This window comes from Scyliorhinus torazame, chromosome 31 (genome assembly GCF_047496885.1).
Source record: "Scyliorhinus torazame isolate Kashiwa2021f chromosome 31, sScyTor2.1, whole genome shotgun sequence".
Lineage (NCBI taxonomy): Eukaryota > Metazoa > Chordata > Chondrichthyes > Carcharhiniformes > Scyliorhinidae > Scyliorhinus > Scyliorhinus torazame.
In genome coordinates this window covers 13,980,038-14,006,328 of record NC_092737.1, presented here as the reverse complement: position 1 = coordinate 14,006,328, position 26,291 = coordinate 13,980,038, and the positions used below count along the sequence as shown (strand labels likewise).

Genomic DNA, 26,291 nt, shown 5'->3' with positions numbered 1-26,291 from the left:
ACATAGCCCTGTATCAATCCCCAAACTAATCCCACTGTCCCGCTCAATCCCCATAGCCCTGTATCAATCCTCAAACTAATCCCACAGCCCCACTCTCTCCCCATAGCCCTGTATCAATCCTCAAACTAATCCCACTGTCCTGCTCTCTCCCCATAGCCCTGTATCAATCCTGAAACTAATCCCACTGCCCCGCTCTCTCCCCATTGCCCTGTATCAATCCCCAAACTAACCCCACTGCCACACTCTCTCCCCATAGCCATTTATCAATCCTCAAACTAACCTCACTGTCCTGCTCTCTCCCCATAGCCCTGTATCAATCCCCAAACTAATCCCACTGCCCCACTCTCTCCCCATAGCCCTGTATCAATCCTCAAACTAATCCCACTGTCCTGCTCTCTCCCCATAGCCCTGTATCAATCCTCAAACTAATCCCACTGCCCCGCTCTCTCCCCATAGCCCTGTATCAATCCCAAATTAATCCCACTGCCCCACTCTCTCCCCATAGCCCAGTATCAATCCCCAAACTAATCCCACTGCCCCACACTCTCCCCATAGCCCTGTATCAATCCCAAACTAATCCCACTGCCCAACTCTCTCCCCATAGCCCTGTATCAATCCCAAACTAATCCCACTGTCCCACTCTCTCCCAAAGCCCTGTATCAATCCCCAAACTAATCACACTGCCCCACTCACTCCCCACAGCCCTGTATCAATCCCCAAACTAATCCCACTGCCCCACTCTCTCCCCATAGCCCTGTATCAATCCCCAAACTAATCCCACTGCCCCACTCTCTCCCCATAGTCCTGTATCAATCCTCAAACTAATCCCACTGCCCCAATCTCTCCCCATAGCCCTGTATCAATCCCCAAACTAATCCCACTGCCCCACGCTCTCCCCATAGCCCTGTATCAATCCCCAAACTAATCCCACTGCCCCAATCTCTCCCCATAGCCCTGTATCAATCCCCAAACTAATCCCACTGCCCCACTCTCTCCCCATAGCCCTGTATCAATCCCCAAACTAATCCCACTGCCCCACTCTCTCCCCATAGCCTTGTATCAATCCTCAAACTAATCCCACAGCCTCACTCTCTCCACATAGCCCTGTATCAATCCCCAAACTAATCCCACTGTCCCGCTCAATCCCCATAGCCCTGTATCAATCCTCAAACTAATCCCACAGCCCCACTCTCTCCCCAAAGCCATGTATCAATCCCCAAACTCATCCCACTACCCCACTCTATCCCCATAGCCCTGTATCAATCCTCAAACTAATCCCACAGCCCCACTCTCTCCACATAACCCTGAATCAATCCCCAACTAATCCCGCTGACCCGCTCTCTCCCGATAGCCCTGTATCAATCCCCAAACTAATCCCACTGCCCCACTCTCTCCACATAGCCCTGTATCAATTCCCAAACTAATCCCCCTGCCCCACTCTCTCCCCATTGCCCTGTATCAATCCCCAGACTATTCCCACTGCCCCACTCTCTCCCCATAGCTCTGTATCAATCCCCAAACTAATCCCACTGCCCCACTCTCTCCCCATAGCCCTGTATCAATCCTAAACTAATCCCACTGCCCCACTCTCTCCCCATAGCCCTGTATCAATCCCCAAACTAATACCACTGCCCCACTCTCTCCCCATAGCCCTGTATCAATCCTAAACTAATCCCACTGCCCCTCTCTCTCCCCATAGCCCTGTATTAATCCCCAAACTAATCCCACTGCCCCACTCTCTCCCCATAGCGCTGAATCAATCCCCAAACTAATCCCACTGCCCCACTCTCTCCCCATAGCCCTGTATTAATCCCCAAACTAATCCCACTGCCCCACTCTCTCCCCATAGCCCTGTATCAATCCTCAAACTAATCCCACTGCCCCACTCTCTCCCCATAGCCCTGTATCAATCCCCAAACTAATCCCACTGCCCCACTCTCTCCCCATAGCCCTGTATCAATCCCCAAACTAATCCCACTACCCCACTCTCTCCCCATAGTCCTGTATCAATCCTCAAACTAATCCCACTGCCCCAATCTCTCCCCATAGCCCTGTATCAATCCCCAAACTAATCCCACTGCCCCACTCTCTCCCCATAGCCCTGTATCAATCCCAAAACTAATCCCACTGCCCCACTCTCTCCCCATAGCCTTGTATCAATCCTCAAACTAATCCCACAGCCTCACTCTCTCCACATAGCCCTGTATCAATCCCCAAACTAATCCCACTGTCCCGCTCAATCCCCATAGCCCTGTATCAATCCTCAAACTAATCCCACAGCCCCACTCTCTCCCCATAGCCCTGTATCAATCCTCAAACTAATCCCACTGTCCTGCTCTCTCCCCATAGCCCTGTATCAATCCTCAAACTAATCCCACTGCCCCGCTCTCTCCCCATTGCCCTGTATCAATCCCCAAACTAACCCCACTGCCACACTCTCTCCCCATAGCCATTTATCAATCCTCAAACTAACCTCACTGTCCTGCTCTCTCCCCATAGCCCTGTATCAATCCCCAAACTAATCCCACTGCCCCACTCTCTCCCCATAGCCCTGTATCAATCCTCAAACTAATCCCACTGTCCTGCTCTCTCCCCATAGCCCTGTATCAATCCTCAAACTAATCCCACTGCCCCGCTCTCTCCCCATAGCCCTGTATCAATCCCAAACTAATCCCACTGCCCCACTCTCTCCCCATAGCCCAGTATCAATCCCCAAACTAATCCCACTGCCCCACACCCTCCCCATAGCCCTGTATCAATCCCAAACTAATCCCACTGCCCCACTCTCTCCCCATAGCCCTGTATCAATCCCAAACTAATCCCACTGTCCCACTCTCTCCCAAAGCCCTGTATCAATCCCCAAACTAATCACACTGCCCCACTCACTCCCCACAGCCCTGTATCAATCCCCAAACTAATCCCACTGCCCCACTCTCTCCCCATAGCCCTGTATCAATCCCCAAACTAATCCCACTGCCCCACTCTCTCCCCATAGTCCTGTATCAATCCTCAAACTAATCCCACTGCCCCAATCTCTCCCCATAGCCCTGTATCAATCCCCAAACTAATCCCACTGCCCCACTCTCTCCCCATAGCCCTGTATCAATCCCCAAACTAATCCCACTGCCCCAATCTCTCCCCATAGCCCTGTATCAATCCCCAAACTAATCCCACTGCCCCACTCTCTCCCCATAGCCCTGTATCAATCCCCAAACTAATCCCACTGCCCCACTCTCTCCCCATAGCCTTGTATCAATCCTCAAACTAATCCCACAGCCTCACTCTCTCCACATAGCCCTGTATCAATCCCCAAACTAATCCCACTGTCCCGCTCAATCCCCATAGCCCTGTATCAATCCTCAAACTAATCCCACAGCCCCACTCTCTCCCCATAGCCATGTATCAATCCCCAAACTAATCCCACTACCCCACTCTATCCCCATAGCCCTGTATCAATCCTCAAACTAATCCCACAGCCCCACTCTCTCCACATAACCCTGAATCAATCCCCAACTAATCCCGCTGACCCGCTCTCTCCCGATAGCCCAGTATCAATCCCCAAACTAATCCCACTGCCCCACTCTCTCCACATAGCCCTGTATCAATCCCCAAACTAATCCCACTGCCCCACTCTCTCCCCATAGCCCTGTATCAATCCTAAACTAATCCCACTGCCCCACTCTCTCCCCATAGCCCTGTATTAATCCCCAAACTAATCCCACTGCCCCACTCTCTCCCCATAGCGCTGAATCAATCCCCAAACTAATCCCACTGCCCTACTCTCTCCCCATAGCCCTGTATTAATCCCCAAACTAATCCCACTACCCCACTCTCTCCCCATAGCCCTGTATCAATCCCCAAACTAATCCCACTACCCCGCTCTCTCCCCATAGCCCTGTATCAATCCTCAAACTAATCCCACTGCCCCACTCTCTCCCCCTAGCCCTGTATCAATCCCCAAACTAATCCCACTACCCCGCTCTCTCCCCATAGCCCTGTATCAATCCTCAAACTAATCCCACTGCCCCACTCTCTCCCCATAGCCCTGTATTAATCCCCAAACTAATCCCACTGCCCCACTCTCTCCCCATAGCCCTGTATCAATCCTAAACTAATCCCACTGCCCCGCTCTCTCCCCATAGGCCCTGTATCAATCCCCAAACTAATCCCACTGCCCCACTCTCTCCCCATAGTCCTGTATCAATCCTCAAACTAACCCCACTGCCCCGCTCTCTCCCCATAGCCCTGAATCAATCCCCAAACTAATCCATCATTACAGGTGCAGAGCAGCGGACGGATTGGTGACTTTCGAGAAGACTCCTGCTGTTGACTGGAATCATTCACAAGCAGACGTGGGGAGACCAGTAGAGGGGATGGTTGGGGAATGGACGGCAATCCAATGGGAGAAACACTGAGGACCGGATCTGCCGGCTGCCTTGCTCCGGACAAGCAGCGCGGCGTGGCAGGTCGTTGCCGGGAGTTCCTCCTTCTGGGATCTCCCCTGCTCGCCAGGCTACGCGGGATCTACCGCAATCTCGCGAGGCGTTGCCTTGTGACTCCCGCCCTTTGTGGGCAGGATCGCTTTCTGGCAAACCTGCAGATTGGAGTGAGGCAGCGGGTCTCGCTGTTCAGTGCGTTCCTCAGATCTAATCACGTTCTGCCTGGGGATTGGAGACTCCCAGGTGCTTGTCCTCTGGGCAAGATGGCACCCTGGGACTGCTGGTGCCACCTGAGGACCCTGGCACTGCCCGTCTGACATTGCTCCCTGAGTGCCAGGCTGGCACAGCTATAGTGCCCATATAGCACTGCCAGGCTGGCACAGCTATGGCGCTACGCTGGCATATTTTGTGCAATGTTGATCAGGGATGGGGGTGCCTGGTGTGTGGTGTCGGGGGGCGGGGGGGGGGGGGAGGTGACGAGGACCCCCTTATAGTTTCGTCGGGGTTCAGGGGTCACGTCGGGGTGGGGGGGGGCTGGCGAAGAGGTCGGGATGCCATTTTTAAATGCACTGAGGAGTTCCAATGAGCAGAGCTCCCCGGTGCAGAAAGTGGGACCAAGTCCGGCCTCGGCTGTGCGTTCCCCGCTGAGGCCCCTGATCTACCCGAATGGCCGTTCGATAGCGTGGCGTCTCTCGGCGCTCCGAGAGCTGGGAAACGCCCGTCCGACCGCACGCCACGGGACACTGTTCCCATTCGGGGACATCTAGCCCTAATCTTTTCGTGAATGGGATGTGGGCGTCGCTGGCCAGGCCCGGCATTTATTGCCCATCCGTAATTGCCGCTCCAGAAGGTGGGGGTGGTGAGATGCCTTCTTGAGCCGCTGCAGTCCATGTGGCGTAGGTACACCCACTGTGCTGTTAGGGAGGGAGTCCCAGGATGTTGCCCCCAGCCACAGTGAAGGAACGGCCGATGTATTTCCAAGTCGGGGTGGCGTGTGGCCTGGTTGTGCTGGTGGTAGTACTGTTCCCCATTGTGTCTGCTGCCCCGTGCCCTGTTTTGGAGGAAGGAATGAGTGTTTGGGAAGTGCTGGCAAAGGAACCTTCTCTGGGGATCTGATTCAAATCTAACTTCAATCACTGAAAACAAGTACAAATATGGAACTGAACGAGAGTGAAGCTTAACATTTGACCAAATAACAACATTTTTCTTTTCCCACGCATAATGCTTGCGCAATCCTTGCCTCTGTACCCATGACGATGACTTTGTAGTTCCTGTTACTGAATGTTTACCGATTTAGTGTGAGCGAGGTGTCAATAATTTTTATTAGTGTCACAAGTTGGCTTACGTTAACACTGCAATGATGTTACTGTGTCTGGGAAACGCTCCTCCCTGAAGTAAACCGCAAAGCCATGTTCAAAGCTTGGTGACTCCCTCGAATGCTGTTCGGACTCTGCTGATTCCGAGCGGCCTCAGCTCTCTCCGACGCGAAGAGCTCGCCCCCTTGGCGCCAGACTGTTTTGGGCACGGCTCCCAACTCCCACAGGCTTCAGCATAAAATCTAGGCCGAGGCTCCCATTGCCAAGCCTTTCACTCAGGCAGCACATTTCGGCAAGATCCCGCAAACATCAATCAGGTGTTCGACTGAGGGCTGAGGATTGGCCCTGGGACACCAGGGGGATCTCCCCAATGCAGCGCTCCCTCAGCCTTCCCTCAAAATGTTACTGATCAGGAAAACCTGATGGCGGGATGCGCAAACATCCAGATCAGGAGCGAAGAGGAGGCCACTCGGTCCCTCGATCCTCCTCTCCCATTCAATATAATCACGGCTAATCTAATTGTAACCTCAACCCCACAATCCTGCTGACCCCCCCGATACAACCTTTCACCCCACGATAACCTTTCACCCCCTTGTTAATCAACGTACCATCAATTTTTCTATCCAGGCCAGTATATTTACCCCCGCACGGCAAGCTTTTATATTCCACAGCAAACCTCAATGTGGAACTTTATCAAATGCCTCCTGGCGATCTAAGTACTGGACATTCGCTATTTCCCCTTTATCCACAGCATGATCCATTTGCTCAATGGGCTTCATGGAAGGAAATCTGCCATCCTTACCTGGTCTGGCCTATATGTGACTCCAGGCCCACAGCCATGTGGCTGACTCTTAAAGGCCCCCCGAAATGGCCTAGCAAGCCTCTCTGTTTGGCAATTACGGATAGGCCATCAGCGATGGCCTAGCCAGACACACCCACATCCCACACCTGAATCAAGTCAACAGAAATAAAGTTATTTCTTCAGAGAAGAAATTGGTCAAAGTCGATTTCCCTTTCACAAAACCATGTTGACTCTGCCCGGTTGCTTTGAAAGTGGAGCTGAGACCGCAGCCAAGTCAGCCGGGTTTGTATTGTATGGTGGAGCAGGCATGGAGGGCCAAAAGGTCTCCCCCCATGACTATCTTCCTCTGTTCCGACTTTCATAATGCTCCCAGTAGTGTCAATGGTGTGGCACTCCAATGCCAGGCTGGATTTTGTGTGGGGTGTCTCTGTAGTGGGCCCTCCTTGTCCTCAGACAAGTCTGCGCTGCTTTAAACAACGTTAATCACTTACAATGAGAGCAGAACTGTTTCACTGTGCGCACCTTCAGCCAGGTCAGAAGTGAACTGAAAATGCTTCCTCAAGAAGCTCCGCCCAGTAATGATATCACCTCACCAAGCTGAAAGCTAATGAACTCCCCAGGGAATCCCCTTAATGAAAACAAAATGTCATGAGCCCGAGCTTTTTACGATGCTTAATTGTGCCTCAGCCTCCTAAAACCGGTGTTGTCTTTCAAACCAAGGTTCTTTTAAAAACGTGACTTCAGCGGTCAAACACACTCAAACTCAGACTTTTAATCCTTACTGCACCAAATACTTGTCCAATATATCTGAAGTTCCTACATTCATCATAGGGGTTAGGATCAGTGAGTTTGCGATTGACACAAAGATTGTCCGGGTGGTTAACAGTGACGTTGAGTGTCTTGGGTGACAGGGAGATACAGACGGGATGGTCAAATGGGCAGAGAGGTGGCAGATGGAATTTAACCCTGAAAAGTGTGAGGTGATCCACTTTGGAAGGAGTAACACGACCAGGAAATATTCAACGAACGGCCTGACGCCGGGAAGTTCGAAGGAACAAAGGGACCTTGGCGTGTTTGTCCACAGATCTCTGAGGGCGGAAGGGCAGGTTAATAAGGTGGTGAAAAAGACAAATGGGACACTCGCCTTTATCGATCGAGGCACAGATTACAAAAGCAGGGAGGTCCTGTTGGAGTTGGACAGAACTTTGGTGAGCCCACAGCTGGAGTACTGTGTGCAGTTCTCGTCGCCACATTATCGGAAGGATGTGATTGCGCTGGAGGGGGTGCAGAGGAGATTCACCAGGGTGGTGCCTGGGATGGAACATTTCAGTTACGAAGAGAGGTCGGATAGGATTGGGATGTTTTCGCTGGAGCAGAGGAGACTGAGGGGCGACCTGATCGAGGTGGACAAGATTATGAGGGGCATGGACAGGGGGGAGAGGGAGCGGCTGTTCCCCTTCGTTGAAGGGTCAGTCACGAGGGGGACACAAGTTCAAGGTGAGGGACGGGAGGTTTAGGGGGGATTTGAGGAAAAGTTGTTTTACCCAGAGGGAGGCGAGGGTCTGGAACGCACGGCCTGGGAGGGCGGTCGAGGAGAGTTGCCTCACAGCCTTTAAAAAATACCTGGATGAGTACTCGGCGCGTCACAACATTCGAGGCTCTGAGGAGGAGCGGTGAATGTACCGTCTGACGGCGAACACGGCGGTCCCAATCGAAATAACTCTGCTGTTGAACGGGCGGCCCTTTAAGAGGGAGGCCCGTGGCTGTGGGGAAGCAGATCTGTGACCACATTCCGGGAGAGGGTCGGGCGCCGAGGGTCTGGGTAGCACGGGGGCCATGTTCCCTCTGCCCCTTGGCAATAGCAAGGCAGCTGTTGTTCGGAACGATTTTCAGGCGGGGGTGCAAACAGGAAGTTCCCAATTGAATCAGAGCGACGTGACGAGATCGCGATGGACGGATTACTTCCAGATTTGCTCAAGCTACGAGGCAGCTGGTCCGCTGGTAGATTTCCCTCCTGTCGAAAAGAATGACTCACTCGCGCGTGACGCTTCCTCTCGTCACTCCGGCTGACTATTACCAAGGTCTCCGACGGCCGTTCCTCGTCGCTGAGGCTTCGCTGCTGCTGACTCCGGTTGCCCCCAAGCTCTGAGCGTCGCCTCGGTGCCGTTCGCTCCGGTCTCGAGGGTTCGCCCCCTTTTTACCGCCTCTCGCTCGAGGTTGGATCGCCCCCCCCCCCCCACCCCCTCCCTCCCCCGCGTCGGCGCTGTCGGACGCGTGAGTATTCCTCGCCAAACGAGTCCTCGTCGTTACTCCAGCCAGGTGAGGGGGGGGGGAGGGGGGTGGAGGGCAGGGGGGGGGGGGGGGGGGGGTGGTGGTAAGGGGGGGGGGGGGGGGGCAAAGGACTTGCATTTGCGTAGCGCCTTTCGGCAAGCTCGGGATTGTCCCAGTAACATGTTGGAGGAGGAGGACGGCATTCGTTAAGATTATGATTAACCTGTGACCTCGCTCCATCAATCCATCGCTTCTGGAATGTCGACAACTATAAGGTGCATTTATATAGCGCCCTTTAACTTCATGGGCCGTCCCTAGGTGCTGCCCTGCAGCGTGACAAAGAAAAAGTAAAGGAGATAGTTCGACAGGTGACCAAAAGGTTGGTTAGAGAGGTCAGCTTTAAGGATTGCATTCAAAAAGGAGACAGAGAGAGGGAGGGAGAAATAGAGGGAGAGATAGAGAGATTCAGAGAGAGAGAGAGAGCGAGGCAGAGAAAGAGAGGTACAGAGAGAGAGGGAGGGAGAGAGAGCAACTGAAAGAGACGGACAGAGGGAGCGAGGCAGACGACAGAGATAGGGCAGACAGAAGGGGGAGAGAGGCAGACAGAGAAATAGGGAGAGAGAGAGGGGGGGAGAGAGGAAGCGAAGGTGAGAAAGAGAGGGCAGGGAGAGAGAGAAAGAGACAGAGAGAAAGGGAGGGAGAGTCAGAGAGAGACAGACAGAGAGAGAGACGGAGATAGAGAGAGAGATAGAGAAAGGAGGAGATTAAGATAGAGACACAGAGAGGGAGAGACAGAGAGAGAGCGGCAGAGAAAGAGGGAGGGAGAGTCGGAGAGAGACTGACAGAGAGAGGGAGACGGAGAGAGAGAGCGGCAGAGAAAGAGAGAGGGAGAGTCGGAGAGAGACTGACAGAGAGAGGGAGACGGAGAGAGAGAGCGGCAGAGAAAGAGAGAGGGAGAGTCAGAGAGAGACGGAGAGAGAGGGAGGGAGAGACAGAGAGAGAGAGCAGCAGAGAGAAACCAGGTTGAGAGATAAAAATAGAGACAGAGAGGGGTAGGGAGACGGAGAGAGAGAGACAGGCAGAAACACAGAGAGAGGAGGGAGACACACAAGCAGGAACAGAGGGATGGCGGAGAGATATGGGGAGAGGATCCCTGACCTTGGGACCCCTTTGCTGAAGGCACAGTGTGCGAACTCCGACTAGCATTTACCACATCTGCCCTCCTCTGGATCGAACCCACCAATCACAGGGCGAGAAATCCAATGTGACGCTCTGCTCCGAGTCACAGCGACAGACAGCACCTCCAATTAGTCAGTACACAGAACATTGTTGCTGATATGTGTGTGTGGGGGGGGGGCTGCTCTGAGGGAGGGGTCGGGTCACCCTCATGGGAGCTGGGTGAGGTTGTGAGTGGCCCGTGATCCCTGTGGCGAAGGGGAGAATGCCGTTCACCGTCAGCTGGGCGGGGAGGGGGTGGGGGGGGGGGGGGGCAGGATTTGCATTGTAGGGGAGGCGGGGCAGGGGTGGCGCACAGGCAGATTTTCAGATCGGGCACCGCTGCTCAAAATGGCGGCCGTCACCTGGATCCCGGTGGGATCCGGCGAGCTCCCGGCCGCGCCTACATTTCCACGGTTCAGGGGCGGGATTCTCCGACCCCCCCCCCCCCCCCCCCCCCCCCCCCCCCCCCCCCCGGCCGGGTCGGAGAACCGTCGGGGGCTGCCGTGAATCCCGCCCCCGCCGATTGCCGAATTCTCCGGCACAGGATATTCGGCAGGGGGCGGGAATCGCGCCGGTTGGCGCCCCCCCCCCCCCCCCCCCCCCCGCCCCCCTTCGCCCCAGCGGAGACCATCCCGATTTTCCTGAGGCTCCGGAGTGGAAAATCCCAAACTCTCTGTGTTTTCCGAAGGCGGTTCCACACGCTTTTCTGTACAAGTCTCTCCGACGCAGATCTCCCAATAGAATCCGATGGAATTTTCAGCCGGGCAGGGAAAGTGCGGAGAGACGTACAGAGGTCCATTAACATGGGCGGCACAGGAAGATCCTGCAGGAGGAAGAGGACCGGAACCTCGGTCCTCATTCGACCGGAAGCTCGGTCCTCATTCACAGCCTCTTGCTCTCCTCCGTAGCGCGGCGCTTCTGAACCAGTGAGAAACCGATTATGAGGCACAGAGCTTCCTGTTGCAGAGCTTGTGGTGAATCATGTGGTTACAGAGTGTCTCAGGAGGTTAGAGTCTGTACACTGACCAAGCTCTTTCGATTCAGTCTCCAGGCCTGGCTGCAGAGATTAAAGTGATGGTGGCCATGTATCTCAGACTAATTCTTCTTCTGGCCGTGATACTCCAGGTCTCACACGCAAGTAAGACACGACTCTGTATCTAACCCCGTGCTGTACCTGTCCTGGGAGTGTTTGATGGGGACAGTGTAGAGGGAGCATTACTCTGTATCTAACCCCGTGCTGTACCTGTCCTGGAAGTGTTTGATGGGGACAGTGTAGAGGGAGCTTCACTCTGTATCTAACGCCGTGCTGTACCTGTCCTGGGAGTGTTTGATGGGGACAGTGTAGAGGGAGCTTTACTCTGTATCTAAACCCATGCTGTACCTGTCCTGGGAGTGTTTGATGGGGACAGTGTAGAGGGAGCTTTACTCTGTATCTAACCCCGTGCTGTATCTGTCCTGGGAGTGTTTGATGGGGACAGTGTAGAGGGAGCTTTACTCTGTATCTAATCCCGTTCTGTACCTGTCCTGGGAGTGTTAGATGGGGACAGTGTAGAGGGAGCTTTACTCTGTATCTAACCCCGTGCTGTACCTGTCTTGGGAGTGTTTGATGGGGACAGTGTAGAGGGAGCTTTACTCTGTATCAAACTCCGTGCTGTACCTGTCCTGGGAGTGTTTGATGGGGTCAGTGTCGAGGGAGCTTTACTCTGTATCGAACCCCGTGCTGTACCTGTCCTGGGAGTGTTTGATGGGGACAGTGTAGAGGGAGCTTTACTCTGTATCTAACCCTGTGCTGTACCTGTCCTGCGAGTGTTTGATGGGGACAGGGTAGAGGGAGCTTTACTCTGTATCTAACCCCGTGCTGTACCAGTCCTGGGAGTGTTTGATGGGGACAGTGTAGAGTGAGCTTTACTCTGTATCTAACCCCATGCTGTACCTGTCCTGGGAGTGTTTGATGGGGACAGTGTAGAGGGAGCTTCACTCTGTATCTAACCCCGTGCTGTACCTGTCCTGCGAGTGTTTGATGGGGACAATGTAGAGGGAGCTTTGCTCTGTATCTAACCGCGTGCTGTACCTGTCCTGGGAGTGTTTGATGGGGACAGTGTAGAGGGAGCTTTACTCTGTATCTAACCCCGTGCTGTACCAGTCCTGGGAGTGTTTGATGGGGACAGTGTTCGAGGGAGCTTTACTCTGTATCTAACCCCGTGCTGTACCTGTCCTGCGGGTGTTTGATGGGAACAGTGTAGAGGGTGCTTTACTCTGTGTCTTAGCCTGTGCTGTACCTGTCCTGGGAGTGTTTTATGGGGACAGTGTAGAGGGATTTCTACTCTGTATCTAACCCCGTGCTGTACCTGTCCTGGGAATGTTTGATGGGGACTGTGTAGAGGGAGCTTTACTCTGTATCTGTCCCCGTGCTGTACCTGTCCTGGGAGTGCTTGATGGGGACAGTGTAGAGGGAGCTTTACTCTGTATCTAACCCCGTGCTCTACCTGTCCTGGGAATGTTTGATGGGGACTGTGTAGAGGGAGCTTTACTCTGTATCTGTCCCCGTGCTGTACCTGTCCTGGGAGTGCTTGATGGGGACAGTGTAGAGGGAGCTTTACTCTCTATCTAACCCCGTGCTGCACCTGTCCTGGGAGTGTTTTATGGGGATAGGTTTGAGGGAGCTTTACTCTGTATCTAACCCCGTGCTGTACCTGTACTGGGAGAGTTTGATGGGGACAATGTAGAGGGAGCTTTACTCTGTATCTAACCCCGTGCTGTATCTGTCCTGGGAGTGTTTGATGGGGACAGTGTAGAGGAAGCTTTACTCTGTATCTAATCCCGTTCTGTACCTGTCCTGGGAGTGTTTGATGGGGACAGTGTAGAGGGAGCTTTACTCTGTATCTAACCCTGTGCTGTACCTGTCCTGCGAGTGTTTGATGGGGACAGTGTAGAGGGAGCTTATACTCTGTACCTAACCCCGTGCTGTACCAGTCCTGGGAGTGTTTGATTGGGACAGTGTAGAGTGAGCTTTACTCTGTATCTAACCCCGTGCTGTACCTGTCCTGGGAGTGTTTGATGGGGACAATGTAGAGGGAGCTTTGCTCTGTATCTAACCGCGTGCTGTACCTGTCCTGGGAGTGTTTGATGGGGACAGTGTAGAGGGAGCTTTACTCTGTATCTAACCCCGTGCTGTACCAGTCCTGGGAGTGTTTGATGGGGACAGTGTTCGAGGGAGCTTTACTCTGTATCTAACCCCGTGCTGTACCTGTCCTGCGGGTGTTTGATGGGAACAGTGTAGAGGGTGCTTTACTCTGTGTCTTAGCCTGTGCTGTACCTGTCCTGGGAGTGTTTTATGGGGACAGTGTAGAGGGATTTCTACTCTGTATCGAACCCCGTGCTGTACCTGTCCTGGGAATGTTTGATGGGGACTGTGTAGAGGGAGCTTTACTCTGTATCTGTCCCCGTGCTGTACCTGTACTGGGAGTGCTTGATGGGGACAGTGTAGAGGGAGCTTTACTCTGTATCTAACCCCGTGCTCTACCTGTCCTGGGAATATTTGATGGGGACTGTGTAGAGGGAGCTTTACTCTGTATCTGTCCCCGTGCTGTACCTGTCCTGGGAGTGCTTGATGGGGACAGTGTAGAGGGAGCTTTACTCTCTATCTAACCCCGTGCTGCACCTGTCCTGGGAGTGTTTTATGGGGATAGGTTTGAGGGAGCTTTACTCTGTATCTTACCCCGTTCTGTACCTGTCCTGGGAGAGTTTGATGGGGACACTGTAGAGGGAGCTTTACTCTGTATCTAACCCCGTGCTGTATCTGTCCTGGGAGTGTTTGATGGGGACAGTGTAGAGGAAGCTTTACTCTGTATCTAATCCCGTTGTGTACCTGTCCTGGGGGTGTTTGATGGGGACAGTGTAGAGGGAGCTTTACTCTGTATCAAACCCCGTGCTGTACCTGTCCTGGGAGTGTTTGATGGGGTCAGTGTCGAGGGAGCTTTACTCTGTATCGAACCCCGTGCTGTACCTGTCCTGGGAGTGTTTGATGGGGACAGTGTAGAGGGAGCTTTACTCTGTATCTAACCCTGTGCTGTACCTGTCCTGCGACTGTTTGATGGGGACAGGGTAGAGGGAGCTTATACTCTGTATCTAACCCCGTGCTGTACCAGTCCTGGGAGTGTTTGATGGGGACAGTGTAGAGTGAGCTTTACTCTGTATCTAACCCCATGCTGTACCTGTCCTGGGAGTGTTTGATGGGGACAGTGTAGAGGGAGCTTCACTCTGTATCTAACCCCGTGCTGTACCTGTCCTGGGAGTGTTTGATGGGGACAATGTAGAGGGAGCTTTGCTCTGTATCTAACCGCGTGCTGTACCTGTCCTGGGAGTGTTTGATGGGGACAGTGTAGAGGGAGCTGTACTCTGTATCTAACACCGTGCTGTACCAGTCCTGCGGGTGTTTGATGGGAACAGTGTAGAGGGTGCTTTACTCTGTATCTAACCCCATGCTGTACCTGTCCTGGGAGTGTTTGATGGGGACAGTGTAGAGTGAGCTTCACTCTGTATATAACCCCGTGCTGTACCTGTCCTGGGAGTGTTTGATGGGGACAATGTAGAGGGAGCTTTGCTCTGTATCTAACCGCGTGCTGTACCTGTCCTGGGAGTGTTTGATGGGGACAGTGTAGAGGGATTTCTACTCTGTATCTAACCCCGTGCTGTACCTGTCCTGGGAATGTTTGATGGGGACTGTGTAGAGGGAGCTTTACTCTGTATCTGTCCCCGTGCTGTACCTGTCCTGGGAGTGCTTGATGGGGACAGTGTAGAGGGAGCTTTACTCTGTATCTAACCCCGTGCTCTACCTGTCCTGGAAATGTTTGATGGGGACTGTGTAGAGGGAGCTTTACTCTGTATCTGTCCCCGTGCTGTACCTGTCCTGGGAGTGCTTGAAGGGGACAGTGTAGAGGGAGCTTTACTCTCTATCTAACCCCGTGCTGCACCTGTCCTGGGAGTGTTTTATGGGGATAGGTTTGAGGGAGCTTTACTCTGTATCTAACCCCGTGCTGTACCTGTCCTGGGAGAGTTTGATGGGGACACTGTAGAGGGAGCTTTACTCCTTATCTAACCCCGTGCAGTACCTGTCCTGGGAGTGTTTGATGGGGACAGTGTAGAGGGAGCTTTACTCTGTATCAAACCCCGTGCTGTACCTGTCCTGGGAGTGTTTGATGGGGACAGTGTAGAGGGAGCTTTACTCTGTATCTAACCCTGTGCTGTACCTGTCCTGGGAGTGTTTGATGGGATCAGTGTCGAGGGAGCATTACTCTGTATCGAACCCCGTGCTGTACCTGTCCTGGGAGTGTTTGATGGGGACAGTGTAGAGGGAGCTTTACTCTGTATCTAACCCTGTGCTGTACCTGTCCTGGGAGTGTTTGATGGGGACAGTGTAGAGGGAGCTTCACTCTGTATCTGTCCCTGTGCTGTACCTGTCCTGGGAGTGCTTGATGGGGACAGTGTAGAGGGAGCTTTACTCTGTATCTAGTCCCGTGCTGTACCTGTCCTGGGAGTGTTTTTGGGGATAGGTTTGAGGGAGCTTTACTCTATATCTAACCCCGTGCTCTACCTCTCCTGGGAGTGTTTGATGGGGACAGTGTAGCGGGTACTTTACTCTGTATCTAACCCCGTGCTGTACCTGTGCTGGGAGTGTTTGATGGGGACAGTGTAGAGGGAGCATTACTCTGTATCTAACCCCGTGCTGTACCTGTCCTGGGAGTGTTTTATAGGGACAGTGTAGAGGGAGCTTTACTCTGTATCTAACCCCGTGCTTTACCTGTCCTGGGAGTGTTTGATGGGGTCAGTGTCGAGGGAGCTTTACTCTGTATCTAACCCCGTACTGTACCTGTCCTGGGAGTGTTTGATGTGGACAGTGTAGAGGGAGCTTTACTCTGTATCTAACCCTGTTCTGTACCTGTCCTGGGAGTGTTTGATGGGGACAGTGTAGAGGGAGCTTTACTCTGTATCTAACCCCGTGCTGTACCAGTCCTGGGAGTGTTTGATGGGGACAATGTAGAGGGAGCTTTGCTCTGTATCTAACCGCGTGCTGTACCTGTCCTGGGAGTGTTTGATGGGGACAGTGTTCGAGGGAGCTTTACTCTGTATCTAACCCCGTGCTGTACCTGTCCTGCGTGTGTTTGATGGGAACAGTGTAGAGGGTGCTTTACTCTGTGTCTTAGCCTGTGCTGTACCTGTCCTGGGAGTGTTTTATGGGGACAGTGTAGAGGGATTTCTACTCTGTATCTAACCCCGTGCTGTACCTGTCCTGGGAATGTTTGATGGGGACTGTGTAGAGGGAGCTTTACTCTGTATCTGTCCCCGTGCTGTACCTGTCCTGGGAGTGCTTGATGGGGACAGTGTAGAGGGAGCTTTACTCTGTATCTAACCCCGTGCTCTACCTGTCCTGGGAATGTTTGATGGGGACTGTGTAGAGGGAGCTTTACTCTGTATCTGTCCCCGTGCTGTACCTGTCCTGGGAGTGCTTGATGGGGACAGTGTAGAGGGAGATTTACTCTCTATCTAACCCCGTGCTGCACCTGTCCTGGGAGTGTTTTATGGGGATAGGTTTGAGGGAGCTTTACTCTGTATCTAACCCCGTGCTGTACCTGTCCTGGGAGAGCTTGATGGGGACACTGTAGAGGGAGCTTTACTCTGTATCTAACCCCGTGCTGTATCTGTCCTGGGAGTGTTTGATGGGGACAGTGTAGAGGAAGCTTTACTCTGTATCTAATCCCGTTCTGTACCTGTCCTGGGAGTGTTTGATGGGGACAGTGTAGAGGGAGCTTTACTCCTTATCTAACCCCGTGCAGTACCTGTCCTGGGAGTGTTTGATGGGGACAGTGTAGAGGGAGCTTTACTCTGTATCAAACCCCGTGCTGTACCTGTCCTGGGAGTGTTTGATGGGGACAGTGTAGAGGGAGCTTTACTCTGTATCTAACCCTGTGCTGTACCTGTCCTGGGAGTGTTTGATGGGATCAGTGTCGAGGGAGCATTACTCTGTATCGAACCCCGTGCTGTACCTGTCCTGGGAGTGTTTGATGGGGACAGTGTAGAGGGAGCTTTACTCTGTATCTAACCCTGTGCTGTACCTGTCCTGCGAGTGTTTGATGGGGACAGTGTAGAGGGAGCTTATACTCTGTACCTCACCCCGTGCTGTACCAGTCCTGGGAGTGTTTGATGGGGACAGTGTAGAGTGAGCTTTACTCTGTATCTAACCCCATGCTGTACCTGTCCTGGGAGTGTTTGATGGGGACAGTGTAGAGGGAGCTTCACTCTGTATCTGTCCCTGTGCTGTACCTGTCCTGGGAGTGCTTGATGGGGACAGTGTAGAGGGAGCTTTACTCTGTATCTAGTCCCGTGCTGTACCTGTCCTCGGAGTGTTTTTGGGGATAGGTTTGAGGGAGCTTTACTCTATATCTAACCCCGTGCTCTACCTCTCCTGGGAGTGTTTGATGGGGACAGTGTAGCGGGAGCTTTACTCTGTATCTAACCCCGTGCTGTACCTGTGCTGGGAGTGTTTGATGGGGACAGTGTAGAGGGAGCTTTACTCTGTATCTAACCCCGTGCTGTACCTGTCCTGGGAGTGTTTTATAGGGACAGTGTAGAGGGAGCTTTACTCTGTATCTAACCCCGTGCTTTACCTGTCCTGGGAGTGTTTGATGGGGTCAGTGTCGAGGGAGCTTTACTCTGTATCTAACCCCGTACTGTACCTGTCCTGGGAGTGTTTGATGTGGACAGTGTAGAGGGAGCTTTACTCTGTATCTATCCCTGTTCTGTACCTGTCCTGGGAGTGTTTGATGGGGACAGTGTAGAGGGAGCTTTACTCTGTATCTAACCCCGTGCTGTACCTGTCCTGGGAGTGTTTGATGGGGTCAGTGTAGAGGGAGCTTTAACTCTGTATCTAACCTTGTGCTGTACCTGCCCTGGGAGTGTTTGATGGGTCAGCGTAGAGGTGTAGTTATTCTGTATCGAACCCCTGCTGTCCTTCTAGATGGTAGAGGTCATGGGTTTGGAAGGTGCTGCCTGAGGAACCTTGGTGAGTTGCTGCAGTGCATCTTGTAGACGGTACACACGGCTGCCGCTGTGCGTCGGTGGGGGAGGGAGTGAATGTTTGTGGAAGGGGGAGCCAATCAAGCGGGGCTGCTTTGTCCTGGATGGTGTCGAGCTTCTCGAGTGTTGTTGGAGCTGCGCTCATCCAGGCAAGTGGAGAGTATTCCTTCACACTCCTGACTTGTGCCTTGTAGATGGTGGACAGGCTTTGGGGGGGGGGTCAGGAGGTGAGTTACTCTCCGCAGGATTTCCAGCCTCTGACCTGCTCTGGTAGCCACAGTATTAATGTGGCTGGGTCCAGTTCAGTTTCTGATCAATGGTAACCCCCAGGATGTTGATAGTGGGGGATTCAGTGATGGTAATGTCATTGAATGTCGAGGGGCGGTGGTTAGATCCTCTCTTGTTGGAGAAGGTCATTGCCTGTCACTTGTGTGGCGCGAATGTAACTTGCCACTTGTCAGCCCGAGCCTGGATATTGCCCAGGTCTTGCTGCATTTGGACAGGGACTGCTTCAGTATCTGTGAAGTCGCGAATGATCTGACACGCACGATTGAAAGATGAAGGTGTTGGGTAGCAGGACAGGAGTGTGATTGCGTGGAGGAGGGTGATATAACCTGGGATTCCATACACTCTCGTCTGCCAAGGTGTCCATGTTACAAAACCATATTCGAAGGAACTGTGCATTTCTGTCTGGCATCCATACTTAAAGCTTCCTGTGGTGATATGCCTGTGCACAGTTCTGTATATAGTTAGCAATACGACCTCCAACCAGCTGGTGGCGATAGAGATCTATCATGTGACTCAAGACACCCAGCAGTTGGTAGTAAGTCGTACAAGAGGATAGTCACACTTAGAGTAGCTCGCGGAGAATTCACTGAATTCATTTAGTAGCCATCGTCTGTATTATAGTTCGTTAGTTATCTTTCCATATGTTTGTTAATAAATTATCTTTATAGTTAAACAACTACAGGGCAGCATGGCGGCACAGTGGTTAGCACTGCTCCCTCACAGCTCCAGGGTCCTAGGTTCGATTCCCGGCTTGGGTCACTGTCTGTGCGGAGTCTGCACGTCCTCCCCGTGTGTGCGTGGGTTTCCTCCTGGTGCTCCGGTTTCCTCCCACAGTCCAAAGATGTGCGGGTTAGGTGGATTGGCCGTGCTACATTGTCCCCTAGTGTCCAAAAAGGTTAGGTGAGGTTACTGGGTTACGGGGATAGGGTGGAGGCGTGGGTTTAAGTAGGGTGCTCTTTCCAAGTGCCGGTGCAGACTCGATGGGCTGAATGGCCTCCTTCTGCACTATGAATCTATGTTCTGTGTACACCACAGAATGGTTATATCACAGAACACTTTGTGATTGAGCATCTAATAATTGAGAGGATAGATGCGAGCACCTCGCCACCTTAAGTCTACGATACTCTGGCCTTCTCAGTCGATAAGTGCTATGTCGCGGAAACGCACAGGGCTGAGTGTCTCTCAACGTGTCGGTGTTGTTGCTGCGGCCTCGAGGCTCGCGTTTCACTGGGCAGATCGTAGGTCCTCTTCCCTTTGCAGCGCCGGGCTGCGTAGCGCACAGGGAGCCGCGAGGATTGCTGAGGGGTGTACTGGAGTGCTCCTCCAGGTGTGCCCAGGCCTCTGACTCGCCCCTTTGGCATCCCTGCGGCGGGTACCGCCAACGTCTCCGGAGGGTGGGTGGGGGGGGGGGGCGGCGGCAGCGACAATGAGCCTCATTGTACCTTCTTCGAGCGGCCATCTTCTAAGTCCGCCCACGGGCGCCATCGGCAACTGCCTTTGAGCCGGCGCGAAGCTGGTTTTCGCGACGTGGCGGCAACCCTCCGCTCCTACCCGCCGTGACGCCCACTGTAAACGGGAGCAGAGAACCCTGGCCACCGAGAGAGAGAGCGAGTAAGAGGTGGAGAGAGACAGATAGATGTGGCGAGGGAGATACAGACAGAGGGGCGGTTGCAGGGCGATTGGGTCGGTTCAGGAACTGAGATTTTCTCTCCTTTTCCTCAGGCGACATAAACTGCAAGAAAAAGGGAAAGGATGTGGAAGCCAAAGAGGGTGAGGCAGCGTCCTTGCCATGTTCCTTCAGTGACCCAACAAAGTACAATAAACTGGAAGTAACGTGGCAGAGGGAAGTTGGTGAGAACGCCGTCGTCATACATGCAGAAAACCCAATGGGAAAGAGTGAGGAATCACAGGACAGACTATTTAGCGGCCGCACTTCAATCCCTTCTTCCTGGAATCAAACCGGGGATACCACTCTGACTATCCGTCAGGCGCAGGAGGAAGATTCTGGGAACTACACCTGTATCATTAGAGGTGGAGGACGCCCTGCTTATTGTGCTTTTCTGTTACTGAAAGTGAATTCAGGTAGGAAAGACACATTTTCTAACTCGCCGCGTTGCATGGGCCTACTTTCTCAACCCCTCCATCTCGCACAGGATTCAGTTTCTCTGCAGGAGCTCTCAGGCAGACCCGTTTACTATAAGGGTTTGACAGCTATTGTTAACCGTAAAGTGCGGCTGCAATTCCTTCGCACTGCGCGCGGCCAGCGAAACCGGAAGCCCCTCTGGGCAAAGCCCGCTGGTCGGGTGGTCTGCAACCCTGGCTGCTTGCCCATTGGGGCGTGGTCTCTTAAAGCAAAATCGCGACAGAATGCAGCCTCCCCCATCCAGACTTGCATTTGTAGAGCGCCTTTCAAAAGCTTTACAGCCAATGAGACACTTTTCGGATATATTGTCACTGTTGTAATGTGAGGAAAATGGCAACTAATTTTCCCACAGCAACCGTACCCACACAGCAATGTGATCATGTCCAGAGCGCCTGTTTTTTTTCCTTTTTCTGATGTTAGTTGAAGGGTAAATATTGTTTCCGGGACACCAAGGTGATTCCACCGGATCTTCTTTCACAGGGCAGGACAAGATCATTTACCCAACCTGAGGTGGCAAACTAGGCCTCAATTTAAGGCCTGCGAAACAGCGCTGCTGGGAGTGCAGCACTCCGTCAGTACTGCACCAGGAGTGTTGGCCACGGTTATATCCCCAAATCCCAGAGGGAGGGTTTGAACACACGACATTCTGCCTCGGAAATGCCGGCGAGCGTTGACCGCTGAACCACGGCCGAAACCGAGCAGCCAGCCTCGCGCGGCGGCGATAGGGGCCTGCTTCCTCAGGCCTTGTGAGAGCTGCCAAGTCAGGAGCATGTGGGAAGGAATACAGAGTAGGGCATCACTTGTTCCTCTCTCGGCAACCCCCCGGCAGCCCTACAAATAAGAACCAGGAGCAGGAGTCGGCCATCTGGCCCCTCGAGCCTGCTCCGCCATTCAATGAGATCATGGCTGATCTTTTGTGGGCTCAGCTCCACTCTCCGGCCTGAACACCATAACCCTTAATCCCTTTATTCTTCAAATAAATATCTATCTCTATCTTAAAAACATTTAATGAAGGAGCCTCAACTGCTTCACTGGGCAAGGAATTCCATAGATTCACAACCCTTTGGGTGAAGAAGTTCCTCCTAAACTCAGTCCTAAATCTACTTCCCCTTATTTTGAGGCTATGCCCCCTAGGTTATGGGCTAAGCTCCTCTGATCCTGGCTTCATAAGCATCCCCGATTTCCAACGTGCCACCATCGTTGGCATTCCTCCAGCGAACTGGGCCCAAAGCTCTGGAATCCCCTCCCGAAGCCTCTCCAACACACCCTCCGCCTTTCAAACGTTCCTTGCCACCGCCAACCACAATTTTGACCAACTTCAATTTCTGCCGTGGGATGTGGGCGCAAGCCGCCTTTGCCGGCCAGTCCCAATGGCCCCTCGAGAAGATGGTGGGGTGCCACCTTCGTGAACCGCTGTAGCGCCCACGTGGTGTAGGTACACTCACTCTGGCGCTGCGATGCAACCGAGTGGGTTGCTCGAGCCATTTGAGAGGGGCAGCGAAGAGCCAACCCCATTGGCTGTGGGCCTGGAGTCACATGTAGGCCAGACCGGGGATGGATGGCGGATTTCCTTCCCTAAAGTGAACCAGATGGTTCCGATGTCATTAAAACAATCTTCTATCTTTATTCCGCCATGAGTACCTCCTTTAGTCTTTAACAATTCCATTAACTCTCCCTTTGTATAGTTCTTCCATGACTTGTCAAATCTCATGGAGCTCCCACCTATCACTAACTTTCCATTTAGCTCCACACCCTGTCAAACAGTAAACTCACGTTACCAGCCCAAGCCTCTGCATGAGTAGCCCAGAAGGGTAAGCACGAGCCCCATTTGCGTGACTCAGAACGATGTGTTAAGTGATTGCTGTCCATTGACGCGTTTTGGTGCGAAACCCCATTGGCGCTGACAGCGATGATGTCGTTGACCGGCGGGGTAGGTCAGAGGGGCCGAGTGGTTCCCCCCCGACCCGTTCCCATTTCCTGTGTTCTTCATTGGGACAGCACAGTGGCTAGCACAGTTGCTTCGCAGCTCCAGGGTCCCAGGTTCGATTCCCCGCTGGGTCACTGCCTGTGCGGAGTCTGCACATCCTCCCCGTGTGTGTGTGGGTTTCCTCCGGGCACTCCGGTTTCCTCCCGCAGTCCAAAGATGTGCAGGTTAGGTGGCTTGGCCATGATAAATTGCCCTTAGTGTTGGGTGGGGTTACTGGGTTATGGGGATAGGGTGGAGGTGTGGGTTTGGGAAGGATGCTCTTTCCAAGAGCCGGTGCAGACTCGATGGGCCGAATGGCCTCCTTCTGCACTGTAAATTCTATGATTCTATGATCTCTGCACCCGGCTTGCAACCCAGCAACTTTTCACTCCCTCTCCGTTTGAACCCTCCAGGATCATTCCAACTGTATGGAGGACATCACTCTGTCTGGATCCCGTTCCTGCTCCTGGTCCTGATGCAAGTCCCAACGTGATTGACATTCCCGGAGGCCGAGACCAGCTACTCCTGACGTTGACCGTTGTGACAGACATATAAAGTGCCATCTCCTTTCAAAAAAGTTATCTTCCTTTTGTTTCATTTGCTTATCTTTGTGTATATTATCAATTATACTTGTCACATCACTGTTCGTATTCTAACCGTAAATGAAACATATTGTTGCTTTAGCAGAGGAACATAGGAACAGGAGGAGGCCGTCCAGTCTCTCGGGCCTGTTGCGCTATTCAATCAGATCATGGCTGATGTGAGGCCTAACTTCATGTCCCTGCCTTTGCCCATATCCCTTAATATCTTTGCTCAAGGGGGGGGGGGGCGGCGGGGTGGCAGTGTTCAGCACTGCTGCCTCACGGCGCCGAGGTCCCGGGTTCGATCCCGGCCCCGGGTCGCTGTCCGTGTGGAGTTGGCACATTCTCCCCGTGTCTGCGTGGATCTCGCCCCCACAATCCAAAGGGTCGGTGGATTGGCCACGCTGGATTGCCCCTTAATTGGAAAACAAAATAAATGGGGGCACTTTAAAGTTATTGAAATATATATATTTGCTGAGCGAAAATCTGTCTACGTCAGACTTAAAATGACCAAATGATCAATCATCAATTAGCGGTCCCAACCTCTACCACCCTGTGAGTGAAGACGTTCTTCCTTACACCTCTCCTGAATGTCTGGGCCCTGATTTCTAGACTGTGCCCCCTCATTCTAGATTCCAATCAGTGGAAACAGTTTATCTTTATCTACCCTGTCTTTCCCTGTTACTGTCTTGAAGACTTCGATCAGATCACCTCTCAACCTTCTAAGCTCTAGAGGAAACAGGCCTAATTTGGATAATCTCTCCCTCGTAGCTCAACCCCCTGAGGTCCAAGTCCCATTCTTGTGAACCTACATTGCACCTCCTCCAGGGGCCAAAATATCCTTTCGGAGGTGTGGAACCCAGATCTGCTCGCAGCGACTCCAAGTGGGGCCTAACCAGGGTTTTGCAAAGGTGCAGCGTAACCCCTGCGTCCTTGTACTCCAGTCCTCCAGATATAAAGGCCGACATTCCACTAGCCATCTTGATTACTTCCTGCGCTTGTTCGTGGTATTTTACAGATCTATGCACCTGAGCCCCCAGGTCATATTACATGTCCTAGTCGTTCATTCCTGTTAGCGAGGGTAATACCTGGAGTTCAGCTGAGTGTGAGTCATATTTTGTGCGATTGATTTTGTAGATTCCAATACCTAATAAACTAGTTATGGTTCACAGTGTGTGTGTTTTTGTGTCAGTTCAAGGTGACCGAGAAAGGTTTTCTTGGTAAAGTTTTGGCGTCCCTGGGTGGGCTTGGTTGTGTTGTTGACTTAAAGTCACGCATCAAGAAGGATCTTTGTCACCTCTTACTTTCTGGGCGTGGGGTGTGTGGGCATTCGAAGTGTGGCCGGAACTGATTGCCAATATGTGTCTGTGCCCCTAGACCTAGGGAACTCTGTGTGGGTGAAGGCCAAGGCACAGGGGAGGGCTGCTCTCTCACAGGCAGCCATGTACCAGGGCCACCTGAACATTGCAGTAGCGCTCCAGAATGTGGCACAGCTGCAGCAGGCCATGGTTGAGGCCGTCGCTGGCATTGCCTGGGCACCGGCTGACGTGGCACAGACACAAAGGGAGGTGGCACAGTCATTGGATGATGTGGCGCCGAGCCAGAGGGAGGTGGTCCACTTCTTGTTCTCTTGGGATGTCCGAGCCGCTGGCCACGCCCCTGGTCAGTGAACCTGGAGGAGACCAGAGCATCGGGTGAGCGGCAGCCCAGGCACACGGGTTGTGTGGCCTCCCATGCCTGTCCGGGCCCCACGTCGCGCCCATCCTCCTCCGCATTCTCCTCATCGGGCAAGGCCTGGCTTTCATCCTCTTTCCCCCAGCGTGCCGCCGCTCTGCTGCGCGATGTTGTGGAGTTCGCGACCCTCTCTGCGTCACACTGGAGGGCCCCTCCAGGAGTGGCCCAGGCACCGGAACCGCAACTCCACGGATGGCGAAGCACCACTCGATCGTGCCCCTGGTTGCTGCATGGAAAGCCAAAATCCATTGTTCACCTCAGGAGATGGATGGCTCTCAGAGCCTCTGCAGGGCGAATGAGGCTTGATGTCTCTTTCTTTGGTACAGGACCAGTCTAGGGTGACTGGTTTCCTGTGGGCCCCTGGTTTTGCTGATTGTAAGATTGTAAGAGCCGCACGGTAGCACAGCGGTTAGTGCCGTCGCTTCACAGCTGCAGGGTCCCAGGTTCGATTCCCGGCTTGGGTCACTGCCTGTGCGGAGTCTGCACGTTCTCCCCGTGTCTGCGTGGGTTTCCTCCGGGGGCTCCGGTTTCCTCCCACAGTCCAAAGATGTGCGGGTTAGGCGGACTGTCCACGCTAAATTGCCCCTTAGTGTCCAAAAAATGTTAAGTGCGGGTTACTGGGTTACGGGTTAGGGTAGATAGGTGGGCTTCAGTAGTGTGCTCTTTGTAAGGGCCGATGCAGACTCGATGGGCCGAATGGCCTCCTTCTGCACTGTAAATTCTGTGAAGATAGCCTTACAATTAGAGATGTGAGATCCCACAAGGGTCAGCTTTTGTCCTGTAACTGCTGTTGGAAATTTCCAGGAACTGCAGACAACCTGTGAATCATGTGACCCGTGGTGGCCATCTTTTGGTGAAAATCGCTTATTGCCACGAGTAGGCTTCAAATGAAGTGACTGTGAAAAGCCCCTAGCCGCCACATTCCGGCGCCTGTTCGGGGAGGCTGTTTTGGTTCAGTGAGGCCCACTTTTCAAATAAGGGAAACAGGCAAGGTGCGATTTTCACAGTTTGCGATCTCTTGCCTCGCTTCTGGGCTCACAAGACAGCCACGACCAACAGGCCCCAACTCAAAGTGAAAGCACAGAATAAGGCCATTCGACTGTTGATGCAGACAGGGGTGTGTGCCATGAATCACGCCACCGGATCGTGCGATTGAAACCACCCATTACAATCCTCGACTAGACCCCAACAGTGGCTCGAACTGGAACGCCTGCACTTTAGTTTGTTTGTAATTCAGCGTTGGAAAGAATGATTCGTTCCAGGAGCGATTTCCTGAGAAAAATAGGGCATTGGTATTTCTACCACAAAACATTATTTTGAAGACAATATTCAGCTTTTACCTGAACACCCGAAAAGGAACAGCTCACAATTGCCCCCTTAACCCAACTATACTGATTAACCCCAACTATACAGGGGCTGGTTTAGCACAGTGGGATAAACAGCTGGCTTGTAATGCAGAA

General features: G+C 53.0%; 1 protein-coding gene across 1 annotated transcript; it reads left to right on the top strand.

Moving 5' to 3' along the window:
* The first annotated feature begins 8,667 nt into the window (after positions 1-8,667).
* LOC140404813 (nectin-2-like) lies at positions 8,668-24,266 on the top strand. The gene is made up of 4 exons (XM_072493550.1): positions 8,668-8,876; positions 11,091-11,184; positions 20,130-20,489; positions 22,930-24,266. The coding sequence occupies exons 2-4, from the start codon at positions 11,121-11,123 to the stop codon at positions 23,007-23,009; spliced, it is 504 nt and encodes a 167-aa protein (XP_072349651.1). The 5' UTR covers positions 8,668-8,876; positions 11,091-11,120; the 3' UTR covers positions 23,010-24,266.
* The last annotated feature ends 2,025 nt before the right edge of the window (positions 24,267-26,291 follow it).

Coding starts and splice junctions, on each gene's coding strand:
- LOC140404813 (XM_072493550.1), top strand. CDS start 11,121: ATGGTGGCCATGTATCTCAGACTAATTCTTCTTCTGGCCGTGATACTC. Junction 11,185..20,129: donor ACTCCAGGTCTCACACGCAA/GTAAGACACGAC, acceptor CCTTTTCCTCAG/GCGACATAAACTGCAAGAAA. Junction 20,490..22,929: donor GTTACTGAAAGTGAATTCAG/GTAGGAAAGACA, acceptor TGAACCCTCCAG/GATCATTCCAACTGTATGGA.